Raw genomic sequence first — 23607 nt, 5'->3', positions numbered from 1 at the left:
TTCATCCCGTTTGAATTATGCCATGAATCACACGTGATGTTTGTCAATTTAAAAGATAATTTTTTAAGCCTGTGAAGAAGTAATTAGACCGACTGCACACCCAGAAGTCGTGTAAGTGACATCATGAGCGTCCGTCTCCAAAAGCTAACGTTAGCAGCTGAAGCTACGATGCTTCTGTCCCAGCAGCTTCAGCAGCCAACGTTAGCTTTTGGACGGAGAAAATCATGACGTCACTTAAGCAACTTCTGGGTGTTCAGTCTTTCTAATGATGTATCTTCACAGTCTGATACTTCAAGAGAAAAAGACAAAAATGAAAGGTTACTTGATTTGCTGTTTTCAAAGTGCCTGCAGGCTCATCTGTGGAAAAACACTAACAGCTGGGATCTGTATCTGGTTTCCTGTCTAGTTCTGCAGTTTGTGTGAGTTCTGATTTTCTGGTAATTCTCGCAGTGTTTCATTTCTCATCAGGCAAAATAGGCAGCGTATAAAAATGCTCCTGCTGGTATCCTGATTATTAATGTTCATATAAACTAATTCTCTATGACACTACACATTACATTTACTAGATTCTTTTTTTTGTGAATCCCTAATTAAAGTTCAAACTGTGCAAACGTCAAAGCACCAAAAAAAATATATTTGAAAAATTCAAAACAAGTGTTTCTTTCCAAAAATCATGACCAGTTTACTCAAGATAATCCACAGATCTTGTTGTTAGTCGGGATGTTCCTGATGACTAATTTCCCTGTCAGTTAAACACAACATTTAATTTAGACTGGCTGACTAGTTGAACAGTAAATAAACACTCAGAAAGCAGTAAAAATTGAACACAGCTTATTAATTGATCATGTTAAATACTGTCAGGAAAAATACTCATGTTGCTCCGGTCGAGTGATTATATACCAGTTTATTCTGTCTCAGTCTACATTCAGTGTTATTTCCATTTTCTATATCAAAACGCTGTCAAACTGAACTGGTTTTATGAGCTGTCATCTGTCTGACTTCTCTGATAAAAACATCCGGGGTCGTCTGGACCATCGGGGCAGACATGCTTACAGCGTACGGTGAGAGAGGCTAACATCTGATGGGGCCGCAGCCCCAACTAGTGGTGGGTGGCTGCATAACATCTTAGAGGCAACAGGTAACTGGCGTTATGCATGAATAAAATATTGATAAATAGTTTTGGTGTCGACTGGTGAGGGTGGCGACGTTTAATCATGTTGTCGACTAATCACACACATCCGTAGTTGTGAGCAGTTTGTTGTGGAAACTATTTTCTTTCTATTAGAACGTAAGTAGTTCTGATAGATTCTATTAAAGATGGATTTGTAGAACTACAGGCCAGAGGAAAAATATGTATTTTTGATTTTGGGGTGAACTGTCCCTTTAATGTTTGACGTTGGCTTCAGCTTCCAAACAGTGAACGACTGATCAGCTTCACCCAGGAAAATAAAAAATGAACTAAAGTCTTGAATGAGAACTTACATCATTTCTTTTATAACTTTGATACTATCAGATATTAGTATTGTATTGATTTTAAACATGTTGTATTGAGAAAGTATTGATTATCAGGTATTTTTGATAACCTTATGTGGGAAAGTTCCTCAGCATGTTTCTGTGTCACAGCGATTAGTAGCAAGAAAACAGGAAGTGAGTGAACTCAGTTCAGCAGCTACTTCCTGAGAATTCTTTGTCAACTTGATATTGAATTTTAAATTTAGTGTGAGGGGTGTAACTGACAGGAAACCAAATGAAGGACTTGCAGTGAACCCTCCCTTCAACTGAAGACGGGTTTGTCTGTGAAAACGACGTCCTCATCAGAGTGGAGGCAGAGTTTGTCTCCTCACAGTGTTCAGACTGCTCTCACTGCAGATTCACACCAAAGATAAACTAAAGCTTCAATTAATCTGCAAAGAGGCGGGTTTTGTTTTGTTTTTTTAACTTATATTTTATTGAAATTTTCCTTCTACCACATTATCAGGGCGCAACATACATACATCTTCAAGCAATTATCCTTATGTCAATGTCTTTATTGTCCAGCGGTGGTGGTGGTGTCCTCTTCTTGTGTTCTATAATCAGTCCATTTTTCCCATTTTTCATTAAATTGTGCCTCTTGTAATCTCAGTTTATGTGTAGGTTTCTCCATTACAAATATCTCTTCCACAATGCACATCCACTGCTCCTCAGTCGGTGGTTCTACTTTATACCATAATCTTGTAATTGCTTTTTTACTTGCTGTTAACAGTACTTTAACAAGGTACTCATCCTCTTTTTGTATTGTGTCTTGTGTCAGATTTCCCAGGTAGAATATCTTACATGTTTTGGGTATCTCATATCCTATTATTTTTCTGAAACCCCGCCATATCTTATCCCAGTATCCTTTTATCTTTTGGCAAGACCAAAATATGTGTATGATCAACATCCATGTGACCACATGATCTCCAACATGGCTGTTGGTTAAACTCCAGTTCCTTCCTAATCTTTGGAGTTATAAAAAATCTGATCATATTTTTCCAGTTGAATTCTCTCCGAATCCTAGAGCTAGTGGACGTACACTGCGTTTTACAAATATTAAACCATTCTTCCTCAGTTATTTGTTCCTTCAGCTCCTTTTCACATTTTTCTTTTATGTAAAGAGAGGAAGTCTTTCTATATGACATCAAACTTCTATATAAAGTTGAGACTAGTCTGCATTTTCCCCCCTCATAAGCTTCCCAGAATACCTCAGTAACTTCATTGTCTGTGTCAGTTTTTATCTCCTTCTCATAATAATCCCTCAATTGTAAATACAGATATCGTTCATGTTCATCTAATCCAAATTTATCCCTTAACTTTTCAAAACTCTGCAGCTTACCCCGTTTGACCACTGTGCATATTGCTGTGATACCTTTTTTCACCCATTCCTTGAACCCTTTATCGTTCATACCAGGTATAAACCCAGAATCAAATGCAAACCAGCTCAAAATTTTGGTCTCTTTCTCCAATTTATGCCTGTCAACAACTGTATTCCATATTTCAACTGTAGTTTTGGTTATTACATCCAACTGATTACCTAATTTGTTCAATAATCGTTGCTTCAATTCATGTTTAAAGAGGCAGGTTTAACTTCTGCTCAGTCCTGTTTGTGAGGGAGCAGCGACTGTTTGGAATATCTAAATCAGAGGAGACAAAACCTAAGCTAACTGAGTCTAGTTTTATATTTAAAGGTCTCATATTATGCCCCTTTCTGATAAGTTTTTATAAGTCTCAGAGGTCCTCAAAACATGCTTTTGAAGTTTGTTTCGTAAAACACCACTCGGATCATGCAGATCAGCGTGTCTTTATACCCCTCTATTTCAGCCTCTCTCAAAACGAGCTGTTTCTGTGCCTGTAGCTTTAAATGCAAATGAGCTGTGACTAGTCGCGCCCCTCTCTGGAGGTGGGCGTGGCTTGAATCAGCCGGTCCTGGCTGCTATGTTTACGCTGAACACCATGCCGGACATGGCTCCTTTCAGACGCGGTACAATTCAAACATCAATTTTGATCCAGAATGTGATCCAGAGGAGGCTCCTGCAGAAGTTCAAACACTGCGGATGTTGCCGGACGGTCTGAATGGTGAGTCTACAACTTTGTGTGTCTTGATACTTTACAGGTTAGTCGATGTGTGTGTTGGTACAGCGTTAAAATGTAACTAGCTCGGTAGCTAATGCTAACTGTAATTTTGGCGAATAAGTGACATTATAATTTGTGTATATAGTTAACCGTCATGCCTCCGGTGAGACACATTAGTACTCTGTGGACAAAGGACCTCTACAAGTGTTACAGGTGTCCCAATTACTGACATATTTTGACGATTGCTGACAATAATTACCTTTGTTTTACAATATTCTCTGCAGAGATGACTATCAAAATAGTCCTTTATGTATATATAGTATATATATAAAAAAAATCAGTCTGTCTGTATAATTTATTATCATTTTATCATCAGTTTTCAGAGGTCAAGGCTGTGAGCAGTGGTTTGTGAACTACAGTTCCAGTATTATGTATTTGAAATTTGCCAAAGCTTCCTGCTCATCCATCACAGCTTGTCTAATGTCTTTCAGGTTTGAATTTCGTAGGCCTTATATTTTGTTGAAATATTTACATTTTTCTAAATTTTGCGGATATGCTCACAACAAATCTTAGAATAGACTCTGGATGAGCTGAAAAATTATTTTACAATCAATATTTTGCGTCATTTATTTGTATTGTTATTATTATACTCTGTGCAATAATAATTCAGTAGTGTAATGCAAGGACTACACTGGCATCACAACTACATAATTTATTTATATGAGCATTTAAATCAACCAGTGCTCTTATTATAATACATGTATCCTATAACACTTGTCCCCATCTTCAGCATACTGTTTTACACTAGTATGTGTACCACTGCTGTATATATTGTTGTACATCACTTACAGACAAATGCATATGTTTACATATTCTTACACGTCTTAGTTTTTTTTCTACTGTTGTATATAGTTTAATTCACAATGCACATGTTAATATTTTATTTTTATTTCTTAAAAGCTTTATCTCTACAGAATATTTTTATCTTAATTTCTATATTCTATATGCTTATATTTGTAGAAATATATGTACATACTTATATTCTAGTCTTCCTTGAATGGGTTTAACTGTAACACTACCAATTTCCCTCCTGGGATCAATAAAGTATATCTGATTCTGATAAGTCATTGTATATTGAGCAGGATAATGCACAGTGAGCAGGTCAGTATTGTAAAGTAAACCTCTTCAGGATGAAGTAAGACCCTCTGCTTTGTGTCAGGGTCCTGCATCATCCTGTCAGGGTTTATTTCACGACACTGACAGAAAAGATTTTCACAATATTGTTAGTTGTATTTATGAAGATAAATATGACAGATTTTTTACAGTTTGCTTTACATTACTTAAGTTGGCATAACATTAGTGTTCACTAAACACCATAAATGGAGAAGTACACCCCAAAATAAACAGATACTGTTCATATTAAACATGACTTCACAAGACACAAGTTTTACACATACTGTGAGGCATTTATTGAATTGCATATATCACATCGTATAATGTCAAATGATGTACCTATCATCCATGACAGTAAACTGAAAGATTCACTGAATCCATTTGAAAAAAAAAACTTCGACACATCAAAGATTGATGTTTTTGAGGCTAAACTGTTAACTGGACACCTTTTCCATGTTTCATTCGTTACAGGTATCAGCCTATAGGTTTCCTCATCACTCCTCGTCAAAGCCTGTCTGGTTCTTAGGATTCGCACCATGTTTCCTGACGTCCAGGGCCTCTATGTTGGATTCAGACCTCCTCTTAGTTGAACCAGGACACACAGCTGGCGATGACCTTCTCCGTGTCTGGCTCCTCATACTGTGCACTCAGGTCCTCTGGATCTTCATCCCTGTCTGACACCGGGTCCAGAAACACTTTCTCAAAGATGGGGTCCATTAAGTCGGCCACATATCCTGTGCAATATTACACAAAGATTTTGTTTAAACTTCAAAAAAGTCAGTGCATTATGTTTATGTGTGTATTTATATAGGTTATTAATTTTCTATTTTACTTCTTTTTTTTTGTTGAAACCTTTACAACAACTGTTACAGTGATACAGTAAATACAACATGTACATGACTTAATTTTAGTGACAAATAAAAGAATGTAACACTTACAAAACATGGGCTCAGTCTTCACTGGTTTTGTTCTGCAGGCTCCTCTCATGGTCTTTGAGAAGTGCACTTTGAAGAGTTGCTCTCCACCAGATGTGATGTGTGGTTTGTCAGCAGGTTCACTGTGATACATGACAGCCAGAGTCTGAAAGTACAGCAGTACAGAGAAAATCAACAACTGTAAATATTTTTTACAAATTAAAAGTAACCACAATTTCATTTACCTGCACAGCATTCCAAGAAATGCCACTTCAAATGCCACTGAGACAATATATGCAATCATACACTGCTATGGGCCTAATATATTTATAATAACAGCTGATGTGTGTGACTTGGTCATTGTTACAATGCCGTTTTTGTGAGTAGTCACATGATTTTATGAATTGTATTGATATCAAAGCAAAACAGTCGTCATTATGGACGTGTCCCTCTCCTCCTGCATGTCCTGCACCCACACTGTGTTGTTTGTAATGTAATGCAGGACTACTGTTACCGTACTGTTGTCCTTTAGCGCATCAGTGTTGAAGCACCGTAAACTCTGAATAGAGGAGGGGGTGGTGTTGGTGAGGAAGCTGTTGAACTGGAGAAATTAAACATATTTTCTGATTATTTTGGTTCTTACATTGTAAGCACAGATAAACACAACTGCATACCTGCGCTAATCACAACGCCTGATTTAGTCTGAATACAAGTTTCTCGGCTTGATTTTGCAGCAGGTCGCTACACATTTCAGGTATGAGCCAGTTAGCATCTTGATGCTAATCTAAGTTACACAGCAGGCAGAGGAGAGAGGAAGCGTCCATAACAACAGAGCTGATAACACAAACCCAGCAGCATGAAGTCACACAAAAACTGACATGAAAAATAGTCACCAGCATCCAATTTACTATTCTGTTTAGTTAACTGGCTTCAAATGAGGCTTAACGTTCAGATTATCTTGACTCTCCCTCAATATTATACTCCAGCGTGTGAGCACACTGTAGATGCTACATATATTAGCTGCGATGCTAACGGCAGGATGAGCGGCTAAATACACAGTAAAGTAGCATAAAGATGATAAAACTTACCGCTGCCATGTCTGCAGTTATGTCACAGTCGGTACTGATCCATCTTTGAGCTTCAGTTTTGAAGTAAATCCTGCTTTGTACCGACCGTCGATGAAGAAGTAGTCCGAAGTAAAATGGTTAGCACCCGCACACACACGCAACACTTTACCGGTGTTGTGAGGACATTTTACATTTACATTTGATCATGATTGATCGTCTTCTGGAGGCAGTTGTATCGTTCAGGATCAGTGGATTGGTGACTCTCTCACAGCAGGGTAGTAAGGAGGCTCTGACAGATGTGTTTTCTGACTCTTTGACTGTAACCCATCCAGGACCGACACAAACCAGTCTCATGTGTAAATGTGCTGCCAACTTCAGATAGTTTGTCAAATCTGAGACGTCTTTTAAATCAGTCTAATAAACAGTCACATGTTTCAGTTTTTTCTCAGTATCACCTGCATGTTAACTTGATATCAAACAAGAACTTGTAGGACTTTTAGATTGTAAAAGGGAAAACATCGGAGGTGAGTCCTGATTGTTGTTGTGTCACTTCCTGCCTCTCATAGATTCATTAATAGAACTGAGTGTTACAATCACTAATCCCTCATTGTGAGTGTGTGAATTGGCTCCACAGGTCTGATGTCAGTCAGAAAAACTTCAATCTTAATTCAAACTGAAGATAATTAAATGTGTCTGAATCACTGTGCTGAACTGACTGGGATCATTCTTCTGTGTGTTGGACTGATTACACATCACTTACAAACCAGAGACTTTTACAATAAAGAAACATGTTTTTACTTTCTGTAAATTTAAATGATACAGACAAGAAGGTTTTTAAAATGTAACAACGGTGACTAGAAATTATATTTTATGTGTATTTTCAACAAGTGTGTGACACGTCTGGATGAGTAATATGGGTTATCAATAATATCTATATATTTTTAGACTATTCAGTGATATATAATATATATCTTGATATACACATTTCTCTAAAATAACATCCCATAAATTCTACAAACATGATGATCATATAGAATATGATGTATTAGGGCTGAGTGATACAGACAAAAACAAACAACACAATATATTTGAACAAATACCTTCATTGATATTATCAGGATGATTATTGGTGTTTTCATGAAATATTAACACAATGAGAATATTTGATCAATAATCATCAGTAATGTGGATATAAAGGTTTAACACAGATAATAGAAGAGCTTGAACAGTCTGGTAAGTTTAGACAATTAAATCTGTTAACTGTAATTCAGCCTTTAAAACCAGGAAAAGACAAAACTTCTGACACGTCAAGATATAAAGATATCTCAAATCATAATATCAGTATAATATTGATATATTGTTCAGTTCCACCTAAAAAATGAGTTACCTGCACTAAAATCAATGCAGTATATTGATCAGTGTGTATTTTATCTTTAATGATTCTTTGACGTGTAGAAAACCACATTACAAACTACATCCACTCAGTTACCAGTTAATGAGGTTCACCTGTCAACAGCTCTGTAATAAATCCTACTGTCATCAAGTTATAATGTTCACTTTGGTTAAAACTATTTAAGAGAAAAGTTTATGGTCATTTTGGAGGCTGTAGTTTGAGGTGCCGTTGAATTTTAGTAATAATAGTAACTTTATTTATTGCATCTTTTCAAAAGTTACAAAGTGCAGAATATTAAAACAAAGTTTCAGTTAGAAAAGCAAGTATTTCAAATAAAAATACATAAAGTGAGTAAAACAGGCAGAAAAATAAATGAATAACAACCAACATAAAATAAATATAAAAGCATCTGAATCAGGAGTTGAATGAGTTAAAGCAACTTTATACAAATGTGTTTTTATATGTTGTGTTGTTGTGTGTTTGTGTTTGTTTCACTCAGTTTTACCCTCATTGATTTATAATTATCACTTAATCTGTTGTAAAAAATAAAGTACACTGATGAAATCTGTCACAAGCTTCTAACTGAAGGAGTTACACACCACTGAAGACTCTGTGTTTCATATTTTATGGCACATTATTTATTACAACAAACAAAACATTTCATGATTTATTTTAAAGACGATGTTTCTTCCTCCATATTTAGAAGATTTGTCCAAACCTCAGTCACATTACAACATTTGATTGAGACATGTACTTTTCTGTTTCTCTCTGTTCCTGTTTTTCTCTTAAACATGCTGTAATCCACATACAAGAGATGTGATGAAGGAAAAACATCACAATATAACATGTGAAATGTCCCTGTTTGTTCTCTGTGTTCACAGGTGACAGTTAATCAATCAAAGAACAATAACAAACAAAACTGTCACAAACACACTGAACCAAAAAATAAATAAAAATTAACAAAAAGGTTCCAAAACAACAAGAACAAAATTACATCTATGCAAGAATCATCACTTTTATTCCTGTTTTTTTAATCCTCATTTACAAGCAGATGAAGGATGAACAAAAAATCCAAGTATTATGTGTCTAATCATGTAAATGTTCTTTATAAGTTACAGTTTCTATTATGTTCACAGGTGGAGCTTTAAAGCTGACTGTCAAGACATTTAAAACAGATGATGGGATGCTGCTGCAGTGTGTTGTTCAAGGAGCTTCTCCAAAACCTAAAGTAAAGTGGCAGGACAGTTCTGGAAAAATCCTTCCTGCTGAAGAACTACACGTCATAGAGGGAGAAGGCAAATACTACATCATCCTCGAAACGACTGTTACAAAGACAGACAAATATCACTGTGTCGTCACTCAGGAGGAAATCTGCCATCAGGTTTCTGAAGAGATCTCTGTGAAAATCCCTGGTGAGATTCTTCATATTTGTGATTTAATCTTTAAATAATTTAAAAACATTTAATGTGTTCAGACTGAACACAAAGTGAATCAGCTCAAAGAAAACTGATGAAGACACGTCATGTCGAAAATGTTTCAAAATGAGTGAAAAATTTAATTTATAAAAATGTGACACTGGTTCATCATCAACAGTCAAATTCACAGGATTAAATAAACCACATTAATGTTTCTGTTCAATCTGATCAAGAGACCAAAATTATCACCAACCACCAAACAAATGCAGATAAAATATTAAAGTAAGTGACAGATTTGTTTCACTCATCAGTTAAAAACACAACATTAATCTATTGAGTTTCTGGTAAAATCTGATTATTCACTAAATATTTATAAATTAATTTTTAACAAATGATATGATCAGTTTTCTGTTCTGGCAGCATGAGACTGATCATATGTGTCTAATATGAGTTTATCACTGAGACTCAGTTAAAACCTGATAACACAATGACTGCACACACTTTTAAAATCTGAACATTTTAATAATTTAGTTTTATAGAAAAGATTGTTTTACTTATCCCTCATGTTATTTTCTGTTTCTTTCTGTTCCTCATGTTTCTCTTAAACACACTTTAATCCTCATTTACAGGCAGAGAAGAAAATGAACAGAAACATTAAAATGTTAAATTTATAATCCTGTAATTGTTCTTTATAACTGATGTGTCACTTTTTGTTTGTTTACTCTGTGTTCACAGATCCAAAGCTACCTGAAGGTGAGATTATTCCTCATCTTATTGTTGTTGATTATTTTCTTGATCAATTCATTGTTCAGTCTATAAAATGTCAGAAAATGGTGAAAAATGTTGATCAGTGTTTCCTAAAGTCCAAGACAACGTCCTCTAATATCTTGTTTTGTCCCGAACCCAAAAATATTCTGTTTACTGTCAGAGAGGAGAGAAGAAACCAGAAAATATTTATATTTAAGAAGCTGAAAGAAGAAGAAGAAGCAGGAATTTTTGACATTTTTTCTCAAAAAAAAAAAAAGGCTCAAACCAATTAATTAGTCATCAGTGTAGTTAGAGATTAATTTTATAGTTCGATCAATTAATTATCACAGCTTTAATGAAAACATGAAGACGAGGACGATTTAGAGACTGAAGTCATTAGAATCAGAGACATTTCTGTTCCACAAGTGAAAAGAAAAAATGTTGTGAAAGTGAAGAATTATTGTTCCACATGTTCCACCAAAATCCAGCGAGGCTCTCTGAAGGTTTGATTATCTGTAGTTGTATAGATTAGATAGAGAACTTTATTGATCCCAATGAGAAAGTGCAGCAGCAAAGTTCCACATGAATCACATAAGAAACAACATAAAGACACTGTCACAGGCCGACTGTGAGACTGAGACACAAACAGGAGACACACAAACAAACACATGTTCTCAATGTGGAAAGTCAGTAGTGTCGGGAGTGGATGAGTGAAAATGTGCCGCTGGATGTTTTGCTGTAAAAACAAAGAAAAGGAAAGCAAAGACACGACACAGAGGTGTCCAGGTGTGTCCATGCTGCTGATGAACCTCCCAACAGGTCTGCAGCCCTGGAGACAGAAAGCACAGCAACAGCAGAGTCGACCAATCAGAGGAGCCCAAACAACACTCAGACATGGAGAGAAGATTTTAGTCAGTCAGGATTTTAGGATTTTATTGAACTGAACTAGAAACTGAAGTGAAAGTAAAAACTAGGATCAGACTTTAACTCTAAATATATACAGAGATAGTTCCTGGAAATAATCTGATACCATGGAGGCACATAAAGGATTTGAACTGGAGTTTTTACTGGACAATTTAAACTTGGAATTAATACCACTGTATTACAGATATACAAATATTGATATGAATGTTTATTTAGTTGTTTGTTTGTTTCACATGGACAAATAGAAAAAGAAATGACATGTAGGAAATATAAAAGTGTGTGTGAGGATGGACAGAAACCTGAAAAGGATTATATGAAGATCAAAAAAGACTCAAAAGTTAAAATGCAAACAATACAAAATCATTTTAATAAAAGTGTTGAGATTTTCATGTATAAAATGTGTTCAATTATAGTTAAAAAAAATCTAATCTACATAGTTAAAAATACAAAGCTTCTTTCCACTGCTTGAGATGGACGTTGTGAGTTTAGAATAATTTGTTCTGTTAGAAAATAATCATAAAATATTATTTGAAATATGTTTTCTAAGATCTTAACAGTTTTCTCTGTCACTCTAAAGTAATATAGTCACACTGTGTTGCTGTTATGATGTTTATATAAGTTGATCATATGTTTTGTGACACAAGAGGTTCAGGAGCTTTTATGAGTTTATGATTCAGATTTTATAATACCTTGTTATATTAGTTTTATATAATAGAAATTATTGTTGACATGTCAGACAAATTTTATGTGAAATCATTTCAAGACAACAAAAATTGTTGTGTTAAATTCTTTCTGTTCCTCTATTTTTCGTTTAGATCCTCATTAGTTTCCACAAAGTGTCGCTAGTCTTCCTGGAGTCACACAAAAACAAGAAGAATAAAAAAGACATCAGCTTAAAATCACACTGTATCAATAAAACTAATAAATTCAATATAAACCAAATATTAAGATTAAAAAATAGTGAAGTGACACATGAAACAATAAATAGTAGCAATGTTTAATGTCAGCAAAAACAAAACTGTCACAAACACACTGAACCAAAAAATAAATAAAAATGAACAAAAATGTTCCAAAACAACAAGAACAAAATTATATCGATGCAAGAATCATCACTTTTATTCCTGTTTTTTTTATCCTCATTCACAAGCAAATGAAGGATGAACAAAAAATCCAAGTATTATGTGTCTAATCATGTAAATGTTCTTTATAAGTTACAGTTTCTATTATGTTCACAGGTAAAGTTTCAGAGCTGTTTGTCACGACATTTAGAACAGATGACGGGGCTCGGCTGGAGTGTTTTGTTCGAGGAGTTTTTCCAAAACCTGAACTAGAGTGGCAGGACAGTTCTGGAAACATCCTTCCTGCTAAAGAACCACAGGTCACAAAGAGAGGAGACATCTACGACATCATCCTCCAAACTACTGTGACCAAGACAGGAAACTATCGCTGTGTCGCCAAACAGAAGGGAATCGACCATCAGATTAAAGCTGAGACCTACGTGTTCATCCCTGGTGAGATTCTTTCTAATCATCAAAATTTTAATTATTTATTATCTGAGTCAGTTTGTGTTCAGATTGAAAAAGTAAACTGTGATGAAAACATCTGTACAAGTTGATCATATGTCTTTAATATGTTTATCACTGACAGTTAAAACCTGATGACACAATGACTGTACGCCTTTAAAAACCTGATGTTTCAGATTTTGTGTCACATTTTTATATTATTTTAGTTTAATAGAAATTATTGTCTATTTATCATCCTACATGTTAATTTCTGTTTCTCTATGTTCTCCATTTTTTTCCTTTTTTTAAAAAATAAAAAAAAGGTTCATGCTGCCACTAACAATATTTTGGAAACTCTTATCAAAGTACTTTATTGATTAATTTAATAGTTGGCAACTAATCAATTAATCATCGGTGCTTTATTGAAAACATGAAGACGAGGACGATTTAGAGACTGAAGTCATTAGAATCAGAGACATTTCTGTTCCACAAGTGAAAAGAAAAAATGTTGTGAAAGTGAAGAATTATTGTTCCACATGTTCCACCAAAATCCAGCGAGGCTCTCTGAAGGTTTGATTATCTGTAGTTGTATAGATTAGATAGAGAACTTTATTGATCCCAATGAGAAAGTGCAGCAGCAAAGTTCCACATGAATCACATAAGAAACAACATAAAGACACTGTCACAGGCCGACTGTGAGACTGAGACACAAACAGGAGACACACAAACAAACACATGTTCTCAATGTGGAAAGTCAGTAGTGTCGGGAGTGGATGAGTGAAAATGTGCCGCTGGATGTTTTGCTGTAAAAACAAAGAAAAGGAAAGCAAAGACACGACACAGAGGTGTCCAGGTGTGTCCATGCTGCTGATGAACCTCCCAACAGGTCTGCAGCCCTGGAGACAGAAAGCACAGCAACAGCAGAGTCGACCAATCAGAGGAGCCCAAACAACACTCAGACATGGAGAGAAGATTTTAGTCAGTCAGGATTTTATCATTTTATTGAACTGAACTAGAAACTGAAGTGAAAGTAAAAACTAGGAGCAGACTTTAACTCTAAATATATACAGAGATAGTTCCTGGAAATAATCTGATACCATGGAGGCACATAAAGGATTTGAACTGGAGTTTTTACTGGACAGTTTAAACTTGGAATTAATACCACTGTATTACAGATATACAAATATTGACATGAATATTTATTTAGTTGTTTGTTTGTTTCACATGGACAAATAGAAAAAGAAAAGACATGTAGGAAATATAAAAGTGTGTGTGAGGATGGACAGAAACCTGAAAAGGATTATATGAAGATCAAAAAAGACTCAAAAGTTAAAATGCAAACAATACAAACTCATTTTAATAAAAGTGTTGAGATTTTCATGTATAAAATGTGTTCAATTATAGTTAAAAAAAATCTAATCTACATAGTTAAAAATACAAAGCTTCTTTCCACTGCTTGAGATGGACGTTGTGAGTTTAGAATAATTTGTTCTGTTAGAAAATAATCTTAAAATATTATTTGAAATATGTTTTCTAAGATCTGAACAGTTTTCTCTGTCACTCTAAAGTAATAAAGTCACACTGTGTTGCTGTTATGATGTTTATATAAGTTGATCATATGTTTTGTGACACAAGAGGTTCAGGAGCTTTTATGAGTTTATGATTCAGATTTTATAATACCTTGTTATATTAGTTTTATATAATAGAAATTATTGTTGACATGTCAGACAACAAATTTTATGTGAAATCATTTCAAGACAACGAAAATTGTTGTGTTAAATTCTTTCTGTTCCTCTATTTTTCGTTTAGATCCTCATTAGTTTCCACAAAGTGTCGCTAGTCTTCCTGGAGTCACACAAAAACAAGAAGAATAAAAAAGACATCAGTTTAAAATCACACTGTATCAATAAAACTAATAAATGCAATATAAACCAAATATTAAGATTAAAAACAGTGAAGTGACACATGAAACAATAAATAGTAGCAATGTTTAATGTCAGCAAAACAAAACTGTCACAAACACACTGAACCAAAAAGTAAATAAAAATTAACAAAAAGGTTCAAAAACAACAAGAACAAAATTACATCGATGCAAGAATCATCACTTTTATTCCTGTTTTTTTAATCCTCATTTACAAGCAAATGAAGGATGAACAAAAAATCCAAGTATTATGTGTCTAATCATGTAAATGTTCTTTATAAGTTACAGTTTCTATTATGTTCACAGGTGAAGTTTCAGAGCTGTTTGTCACGACATTTAGAACAGATGACGGGGCTCTGCTGGAGTGTTTTGTTCGAGGAGCTTCTCCAAAACCTAAAGTTGAGTGGCAGGACAGTTCTGGAAAAATCCTTCCTGCTGAAAAATGGGTCATAGAGAGAGAAGGCTACTACGACATCATCCTCCAAACTTTTGTGACCAAGACAGGAAACTATCACTGTGTCGTCACACAGGAGGAAATCGGCCATCAGATTTATGCTGAGACCTACGTGTTCATCCCTGGTGAGATTCTTTCTAGTCATCAAAATTTTAATTATTTATTTTCTGAGTCAGTTTGTGTTCAGATTGAAAAAGTAAACTGTGATGAAAACATCTGTACAAGTTGATCATATGTGTTTAATGTGTTTATCACCGACAGTTAAAACCTGATGACACAATGACTGTACGCCTTTAAAAACCTGATGTTTCATAATTTGTGTCACATTTTTAAATTATATTAGTTTAATAGAAATTATTGTCTAGTTCTCATCCTACATGGTAATTTCTGTTTCTCTATGTTCTCCATTTTTTTTCCTTTTTTTAAAAAATAAAAGAAGGTTCATGCTGCCACTAACAATATTTTGGAAACCCTTATCAAAGTACTTTAAAGCACAGCAACAGCAGAGTCGACCAATCAGAGGAGCCCAAACAACACTCAGACATGGAGAGAAGATTTTAGTCAGTCAGGATTTTATCATTTTATTGAACTGAACTAGAAACTGAAGTGAAAGTAAAAACTAGGAGCAGACTTTAACTCTAAATATATACAGAGATAGTTCCTGGAAATAATCTGATACCATGGAGGCACATAAAGGATTTGAACTGGAGTTTTTACTGGACACTTTAAACTTGGAATTAATACCACTGTATTACAGATATACAAATATTGACATGAATATTTATTTAGTTGTTTGTTTGTTTCACATGGACAAATAGAAAAAGAAAAGACATGTAGGAAATATAAAAGTGTGTGTGAGGATGGACAGAAACCTGCAGAGGATTATATGAAGATCAAAAAAGAAACTCAAAAGTTAAAATGCAAACAATACAAAATCATTTTAATAAAAGTGTTGAGATTTTCATGTATAAAATGTGTTCAATTATAGTTAAAAAAAAATCTAATCTACATAGTTAAAAATACAAAGCTTCTTTCCGCTGCTTGAGATGGACGTTGTGAGTTTAGAATAATTTGTTCTGTTAGAAAATAATCTTAAAATATTATTTGAAATATGTTTCTAAGATCTGAACAGTTTTCTCTGTCACTCTAAAGTAATATAGTCGCACTGTGTTGCTGTTATGATGTTTATATAAGTTGATCATATGTTTTGTGACACAAGAGGTTCAGGAGCTTTTATGAGTTTATGATTCAGATTTTATAATACCTTGTTATATTAGTTTTATATAATAGAAATTATTGTTGACATGTCAGACAAATTTTATGTGAAATCATTTCAAGACAACAAAAATTGTTGTGTTAAATTCTTTCTGTTCCTCTATTTTTCATTTAGATCCTCATTAGTTTCCACAAAGTGTCGCTAGTCTTCCTGGAGTCACACAAAAACAAGAAGAATAAAAAAGACGTCAGTTTAAAATCACACTGTATCAATAAAACTAATAAATGAAATATAAACCAAATATTAAGATTAAAAACAGTGAAGTGACACACATGAAACAATAAATAGTAGCAATGTTTAATGTCAGCAAAACAAAACTGTCACAAACACACTGAACCAAAAAATAAATAAAAATGAACAAAAATGTTCCAAAACAACAAGAACAAAATTACATCGATGCAAGAATCATCACTTTTATTCCTGTTTTTTTAATCCTCATTTACAAGCAGATGAAGGATGAACAAAAAATCCAAGTATTATGTGTCTTATCATGTAAATGTTCTTTATAAGTTACAGTTTCTATTATGTTCACAGGTAAAGTTTCAGAGCTGACTGCCATGATGCATAAAACAGATGACGAGGCTCGGCTGTGGTGTGTTGTTCAAGGAACTTCTCCAAAACCTAAAGTTGAGTGGCAGGACAGTTCTGGAAACATCCTTCCTGCTGAAGAACCACAGGTCATAGAGAGAGGAGGCTACTACGACATCATCCTCCAAACTACTGTGACCAAGACAGGAAACTATCGCTGTGTCGTCACACAGGAGGAAATCAAAGATCAGACTAAAGCTGAGATCTACGTGTTCATCCCTGGTGAGATTCTTTCTAATCATCAAAATTTTAATTATTTATTATCTGAGTCAGTTTGTGTTCAGATTGAAAAAGTAAACTGTGATGAAAACATCTGTACAAGTTGATCATATGTCTTTAATATGTTTATCATCGACAGTTAAAACCTGATGACACAATGACTGTACGCCTTTAAAAACCTGATGTTTCATATTTTGTGTCACATTTTAATATTATTTTAGTTTAATAGAAATTATTGTCTAGTTCTCATCCTACATGTTATTTTCTGTTTCTCTCTGTTCCTCTTTTTTTCATTAACAAAAAAAAGGTTCATGCTGCCACTAACAATATTTTGGAAACTCTTATCAAAGTACTTTATTGATTAATTTAATAGTTGGCAACTAATCAATTAATCATCGGTGCTTTAATGAAAACATGAAGACGAGGACGATTTAGAGACTGAAGTCATTAGAATCAGAGACATTTCTGTTCCACAAGTGAAAAGAAAAAATGTTGTGAAAGTGAAGAATTATTGTTCCACATGTTCCACCAAAATCCAGCGAGGCTCTCTGAAGGTTTGATTATCTGTAGTTGTATAGATTAGATAGAGAACTTTATTGATCCCAATGAGAAAGTGCAGCAGCAAAGTTCCACATGAATCACATAAGAAACAACATAAAGACACTGTCACAGGCCGACTGTGAGACTGAGACACAAACAGGAGACACACAAACAAACACATGTTCTCAATGTGGAAAGTCAGTAGAAAACTCTTTACTTTTATCAACTTCATCATTTACTTTAAATGCAGTTTTGAAATGAACAGATTAAAAACTTCTGTGTCTCAGTTCTCATTCAGTCGAAGCTTCAAGTTTCCAACATTAATTATCTTTTTATAATTGTAGTAATTCTGACTGTTAAACCAACAGAAACTGATGAGAGAATTTATTTGAATTTTATGATGAAGGAAGAATTCAAATTCAGAAATAATGACCAAAACTGTTGTTTCACAACAAAATAAATGATCAAACTCTTAAACAGTTTCCAAAATAAGATAAAGATCCACTTGATGGTTAAAAAAGAATAATTATATAATGTTGAAGAAGAATCTCTAAATATTCATTAGATATGTAAATGTGTAAAAAAAGAAGTACAAGTAAAAGTCCACTTGAGTAAAAGTACAGAAGTATCAGTTACTCATGTTTTGTTGTAATATCAAAGTAATTAGTTACTTTATACGTCTGATAAATGTAGGAGAGTAAAAAGTAAAAAAAAAATACCAGAAGAAGTATAAAGTAGGGTTAAATGTAAATACTCATGTAAAGTCCATCAGATTTGTAGTTTTCCAGCTCAGTGAATCAAAGTTATCTGAGCTGCATGTTAAGATGAAAGGATGGACAGACAGATGGACTGTATTGATGACAGATTGAGAAATTCCTGAAACTGTGATAAAGTAAAGACGTGTTTCTAAGACGTAATCCAGAGTCCATGGTGTCCTGGGCTCAGTGTGTAGAGAACCTCGGCTGTAGACAGATTGTCACACACATTTGCAGATGTCAGACACAGCAGCAGTTTAACAACAGTCACATGTAAACAGGCTGAAGTGGAGGTGGCAGGACAGTGATTCAAACAGTCTTCATACTGATGAGCAGCACGTCTCAGAAACAGGACCATGCTACAACATCACCCTCCTCACTACTGTGAGCAAAACCAAAACCAACCTCTGAGCTGTGAAGACAAGCAGGAGGAAACTGGACATAAGATCCAAGCTGACATCACTGTTCCTGCTGAGATTCATCCCAGTGGGGTTTGAATCTGCAGGAACATCAACACCTTTAGTTGTTCTTTGTGTGGACTGTGAGCTCCAATCTGCTGTTTATCATCTGCACTTACATTCTCACTCTGACACTAACTTTATCTTCTCTGTTTCTGGGTTCTCCACTGGATTCTTTGTCGGTGCTGCAGGTGCTTGGGGAGGCTTCAAGAGGAGGTTCTGTTGGTTGTGGTGTAGCTTCTGCAACCGTTGCAAGAAAGGTAAGTTAAAATAATTTAACAAAAAACACATTCTTTATATTTCTCATGTTTAGAGTCTTGACAGATGTTTTATTTTCTCATTAGGATCAAGTCATTTTGGAATTTTCTTGAATAAAACTGTTTTCTTTCCTGCAGATTCACAGACGGAGAGAAAACGAGAAGAAAACTCTCCTGAATCAGTCGAGCTGAACAGGAACCATGATACAAGTGCAGTGTAGAAGTTAAATCTTTTAAAAGTCAATCTGAGTTTTAAACTCTGCTGGATTTTTTTCTGCTCTTCACTTATTTCAGTCAGTTTCAGTGTTAAACCTGGTTTTAAGGTTAAAGTTAAACTTAGTTTCAGGTTGAGGTTTGGATTATGGTTGTGTTGAGGCAGACAGTTGTGATGCTGAAAATGAAGGTTGTTTCAGTGATTAATATGCATGAAGCTCATCCTGCTTTCATATGGAAACTGTCCCGTCACCACGACAACAATCTTGCTCATCAATGTTGTTGAGGACGACGACGACTTCTTGCTCTCTGTTCTGTGCTGATTTTATTTTTATATTTTTATTTTTAATTCTGATTTATTTATGCATCTTATTTTTAATCTTCTGTAAATGTAGATTCATTCTGATGTCAGGTCAAAATAAAACTGTCCCCTGGTCTGTTGTTGAGGACATTTAACTGAATAGATAATCCTGTCCACATGTTGAAGTGTCCTTTAAACCTTTAAAGGGACAGTCCCCCCAAAAAAATCAAAAAGTGTCCTTTAAACCTTTAAAGGGACAGTCCCCCCAAAAAAATCAAAAATACATATTTCTGCTCTGGCCTGTAGTTTTATTTATCCATCAAGATAGTTTTGATGTGAGTAGCAGAGTTTTGAAGATATCAGCCAAAGAGATGTCTGACTTCTCTGCAGTACAGTGGGACTAAATGACACTCAGCTCAGACAGGCAAAAAAAAAAAAGCATTTAAAAAAAAAAAGAACAGCGAATCTTTCCAGAAATGGAAGAAATGACCTGTTTTTGTTTTTTTTTTTAAAGATAATCCACAGACCTTGTTGTGAGCGGTTTTTATGTTTGAACTACTTTCATTTTTACTAGAAAAAAAAAAATAGGAGCTGTTACTGTACAGGAAGTTGCATCTTTAGTTTGTGCCTTAAATTGTCTTTGTGTGTTTTAAAAGTTAATTTGTCATCAATTCAGAGGACAAAGTTTTCATAATGAGGGACTTTTTCAATCAAAGTACATCTGAAGTGCAGATTTGAAGCCTGTTGTTGATTTGTTTACCTCCAGAGAAAAACATAAACTCAGTTTTATCTGTATTTCAGACACGTTGAATGTTTTGAAGTTCACATTGTGACGTATTAAATGATCATTGTAGATGATCAGTGGATGATTGAATAAATACAAAAACATCAGACTTCACTGAACCAAAGACAGCTGTTACACTGGAGAATAATGTCATTATTCTGCAGCTGAAGTCAAATATAATGTGACTTGATTTTTAATTGTGTTTATATTTTCAGATTATTTGGGAAACGCCTGTCTTGTTTATTTCTTAAGGTAAACTGAGTTAAAACTAAACCAGTGAATCCTCCCTTCATGAAGGTTTAATGTTCAGTGAACCTAATAATCTGGACACTGAGTGTTTCCTCTTGTTTCCTGTGAGATTAAAGCTTCATGTGTGTTTATGTTGTTAACTGATTGTATTCTTGTATCTTGTCATTTCAGGCAGCGCTGAATCATTTTTATACTTTTATGAGCTTGAATAAAACATTTAAAACTTTTCATTGTCACTGTGTTTTTATGTTTCTGTGTTCAAACTTTGATAAAAGAAATAAAAATGATTTTACTTTATTGGCTGGATTTTAAGACTATCCTTGTTTTGTAACAGTTGTTTTTTAAATAAAGATTTCTAGAGGATCAGATGCTAACAGTCATGCTAACAGCCGCTAACAGACACACATTCATTCACACTCACCTGCACAGGTTCATTTCACCTGCAGTCAAAACAACCAAACAATTCACTCCACAGTTTGTTGGTATAAATCTTGATAACATGGAGTGAACACATTCTCACACTGTGGGGTTAAACAAACTCTTTCCTGTTATATTAACCACATGTTTCTGTGTCTTTGACTTACTGTGGTTGTTGGGGGCAGTTCACTTCCTGGTTGAGCAAAAGGTGTGTCTGAGGGGTGGAGCCTGTTAAATCTGACAGTCAGCTCATCAGACCAAACCATGTGCTGCACATTCAGAGGGGGGATCAGACTTAAGTTAGCTGTTGCTTTGTATTAGTTGTTGTTGGCGTCCATCTTGTTTTCCCCTTGTGTGTTATTTGGTTTGACCCAGTCACTATATATGTTCACTGCTGCTTCCAGATCAGTTTGTCCTGACGGGTAAACAAAGCTTTGTGAAGCTTAGAACCACTTCATTCAACTGTATTGAAAATATGTTCCCTGAGTGTAATCAATACGTGATATGTAACACACGTTCACATTTCATGCCTTGTCAGTTAAAAAATCATCTAAATAATTATCTTCATCATGAATAATCGTCTTCGTAGTAAAAGAGTTCAGGTTTTAGACTGACCTGCCTGCAGTCCAGACCTGTCTCCCATTGAAAATGTGTGGTGCATTATGAAGCACAAAATACAACAACAGAGACTGTGGACTGTTGAGCAGCTGAAGACGAATATCAAGAAAGAACGAGAAAGAATTTACCTTTAAAACTTCAACAATCAGTGTCTCAGTTCACAAACACTGAGTGTTAAAAGAAAATCTGATGTATCACAGAGACAAACATGATCCTGTTAGAAATTTTTTTGAAACATGTTGCATCAAATTCAGAATAAGTCCATATTTATAAAAACAAAGTTAATCAGTTTGAAGATTAAATATCTTGTTTTTGTACTTTGGTCAACTGAATAAGTTTATTCACATTTTACACAACAACTTTCTTGGAGGATGGTTGTATATTAGATTGAGTTTGTTTGCCTCGAAACAAGTCTTTAAGTCTTTAAGCATCCAAAACATAATTATAAATATTTACAACATTTAAATGTAACAGTTTAAACAGATGAATATAGATGGCAGGAAATTTTGGTAAACAGAATTTGTAGCTGCCAAATAACTTAAAAAAACAACAGACCACCGGTGGAAAAGACAACTCAGCAACATTAGCAGAAAAATCTTTATTTCTCCAACAAGCAGGCTCAGTGAAATCACATGTTTTGGCCCAATCATAGTTCAATTTGCAACCTAAACAAGAGTGATGTAAAAACTTTTAAAGTGCAATCAACTGAGCAGCACAAAATAAATCAAAATTGAACTTGGGAAACCTGCGGTCACTGGGGATAAGACCTAATGATTGTCCTTCAGTGGAATGCAGGGAATTTGACAGCAAATGGACAGGAAGTTAAAGGATTTATTGATGGTCTTCACCAGAAACCAGATATTATATGTATTCAAGAGACATGGCTAATAACGTAATAACATAAAAAAAAAAACCTGTAACACTACTAAAACACTAATATAATCTATAACAGGCTTTGTTGTGGTTTTCCTTCTGAACCATTCCATGAATTGTTTCCAGAACAACTGTGTATGACAGCATGAAATAAAAAGATGTTCTGTTGTTTCAGTATCACCATTACAGAAAACACATTTATTTTATCTCATGTAATAACTCAGCTGAATTTCCTGGATGTTTGTTTTATATTGTTATTATCAATACAGGTAAAAATGTACATATTAAAAAATGTTAAGACTAATAACCCCTGTAAGCTTAGCAAAATATTTATTTAAATCTTCATTTTATTTTTTTCTATCGTTAGTAATAGATTCTCCCAGACCTCATCGGTCACGTGATTTCTCGGAAATGACGTATGTCAGGAGCAGCGTGGGGTTGCCAGGTGTGCGTTTTTCCCGCAGAATTCTCCCATTTTTAAAATGTTGTAGCGGTATGACAATCGCGTCTACTTGTTGGGTGGACTTATTTTTCATGCAAATTCAATCAGTAATATCTATAAACAGACATGCAATTTTTAAATGAAATCATTTTATTCAAATCTGCATCTACCAAACTGACACGAGACCTGGCAACCCTGGAGCAGCGTTACAGTCAACTGACAGCCACAGCCGTTAGTCGGACTAAAGTTCATGATAACATGATGGAAATAAGACTTAAATTAACGTTTTTGGAGAATCTGTTCCTGTGTTTGTGTCTGCTGACTGGACTCGGACAAGCAAACGGTAAGAAATGTTCTCTTTACAGTTACGTAGCGTTAATCTGTCAGTGATAAATAGAAAACGTCTCTCATATTCATAATAGAAGTCATCAAATTATCTTAATTTGTAAAATAAACATATCTATGTATTAATCCAGATTATTCTATAACAGCAGCTGATCCTCCACATACAGAGTCCTC

At 34.6% G+C, this 23607-nt stretch overlaps 3 protein-coding genes and 3 long non-coding RNA genes across 8 annotated transcripts in view; 4 read left to right on the top strand and 2 right to left on the bottom strand.

The window, feature by feature from the left end:
• Positions 1 to 23607, top strand: part of LOC146332307 (butyrophilin-like protein 2) — a 107631-nt gene that overhangs the window by 24365 nt on the left and 59659 nt on the right. The window contains exon 1 of one of the 3 annotated variants that reach the window (XM_084741249.1): positions 23059 to 23431. The exons of 1 other annotated variant lie outside the window; for it this stretch is intronic. In XM_084741249.1, coding sequence (XP_084597375.1) covers positions 23215 to 23431 — 217 coding nt within the window. In that variant the 5' untranslated portion in view covers positions 23059 to 23214. Of the gene's footprint in view, positions 1 to 23058; positions 23432 to 23607 lie in introns of those variants that run through there. One more of the 3 variants, XM_084741240.1, reaches the window with a different exon arrangement.
• The window catches only part of LOC146332309 (uncharacterized), a 57936-nt gene that overhangs the window by 11891 nt on the left and 22438 nt on the right, over positions 1 to 23607 (top strand). The window lies entirely within an intron of this gene.
• Positions 5108 to 6927, bottom strand: LOC146332313 (uncharacterized). The gene is made up of 3 exons (XR_014772222.1): positions 6764 to 6927; positions 5700 to 5841; positions 5108 to 5495 (listed from the first exon to the last, which is right to left on the bottom strand). It is a non-coding gene; the product is annotated as an uncharacterized LOC146332313 (long non-coding RNA).
• LOC146332312 (butyrophilin-like protein 2) lies at positions 8835 to 19463 on the top strand. Its single transcript, XM_084741360.1, has 6 exons — positions 8835 to 9547; positions 10286 to 10303; positions 14951 to 15223; positions 16909 to 17184; positions 19126 to 19194; positions 19330 to 19463. The coding sequence occupies exons 1-6, from the start codon at positions 9262 to 9264 to the stop codon at positions 19410 to 19412; spliced, it is 1005 nt and encodes a 334-aa protein (XP_084597486.1). The 5' UTR covers positions 8835 to 9261; the 3' UTR covers positions 19413 to 19463.
• Positions 19741 to 20078, bottom strand: LOC146332311 (uncharacterized). Its single transcript, XR_014772223.1, has 2 exons — positions 19952 to 20078; positions 19741 to 19903 (listed from the first exon to the last, which is right to left on the bottom strand). It is a non-coding gene; the product is annotated as an uncharacterized LOC146332311 (long non-coding RNA).
• LOC146332310 (uncharacterized) lies at positions 19790 to 20163 on the top strand. Its single transcript, XR_014772227.1, has 2 exons — positions 19790 to 19916; positions 19966 to 20163. It is a non-coding gene; the product is annotated as an uncharacterized LOC146332310 (long non-coding RNA).

The sequence above is a fragment of the Lutjanus erythropterus genome, chromosome 2, assembly GCF_056507025.1.
Source record: "Lutjanus erythropterus isolate fLutEry1 chromosome 2, fLutEry1.hap2, whole genome shotgun sequence".
Lineage (NCBI taxonomy): Eukaryota > Metazoa > Chordata > Actinopteri > Lutjaniformes > Lutjanidae > Lutjanus > Lutjanus erythropterus.
Note: the sequence above shows the minus strand (reverse complement) of the source record. Positions and strands in the feature narration are given on the sequence as shown.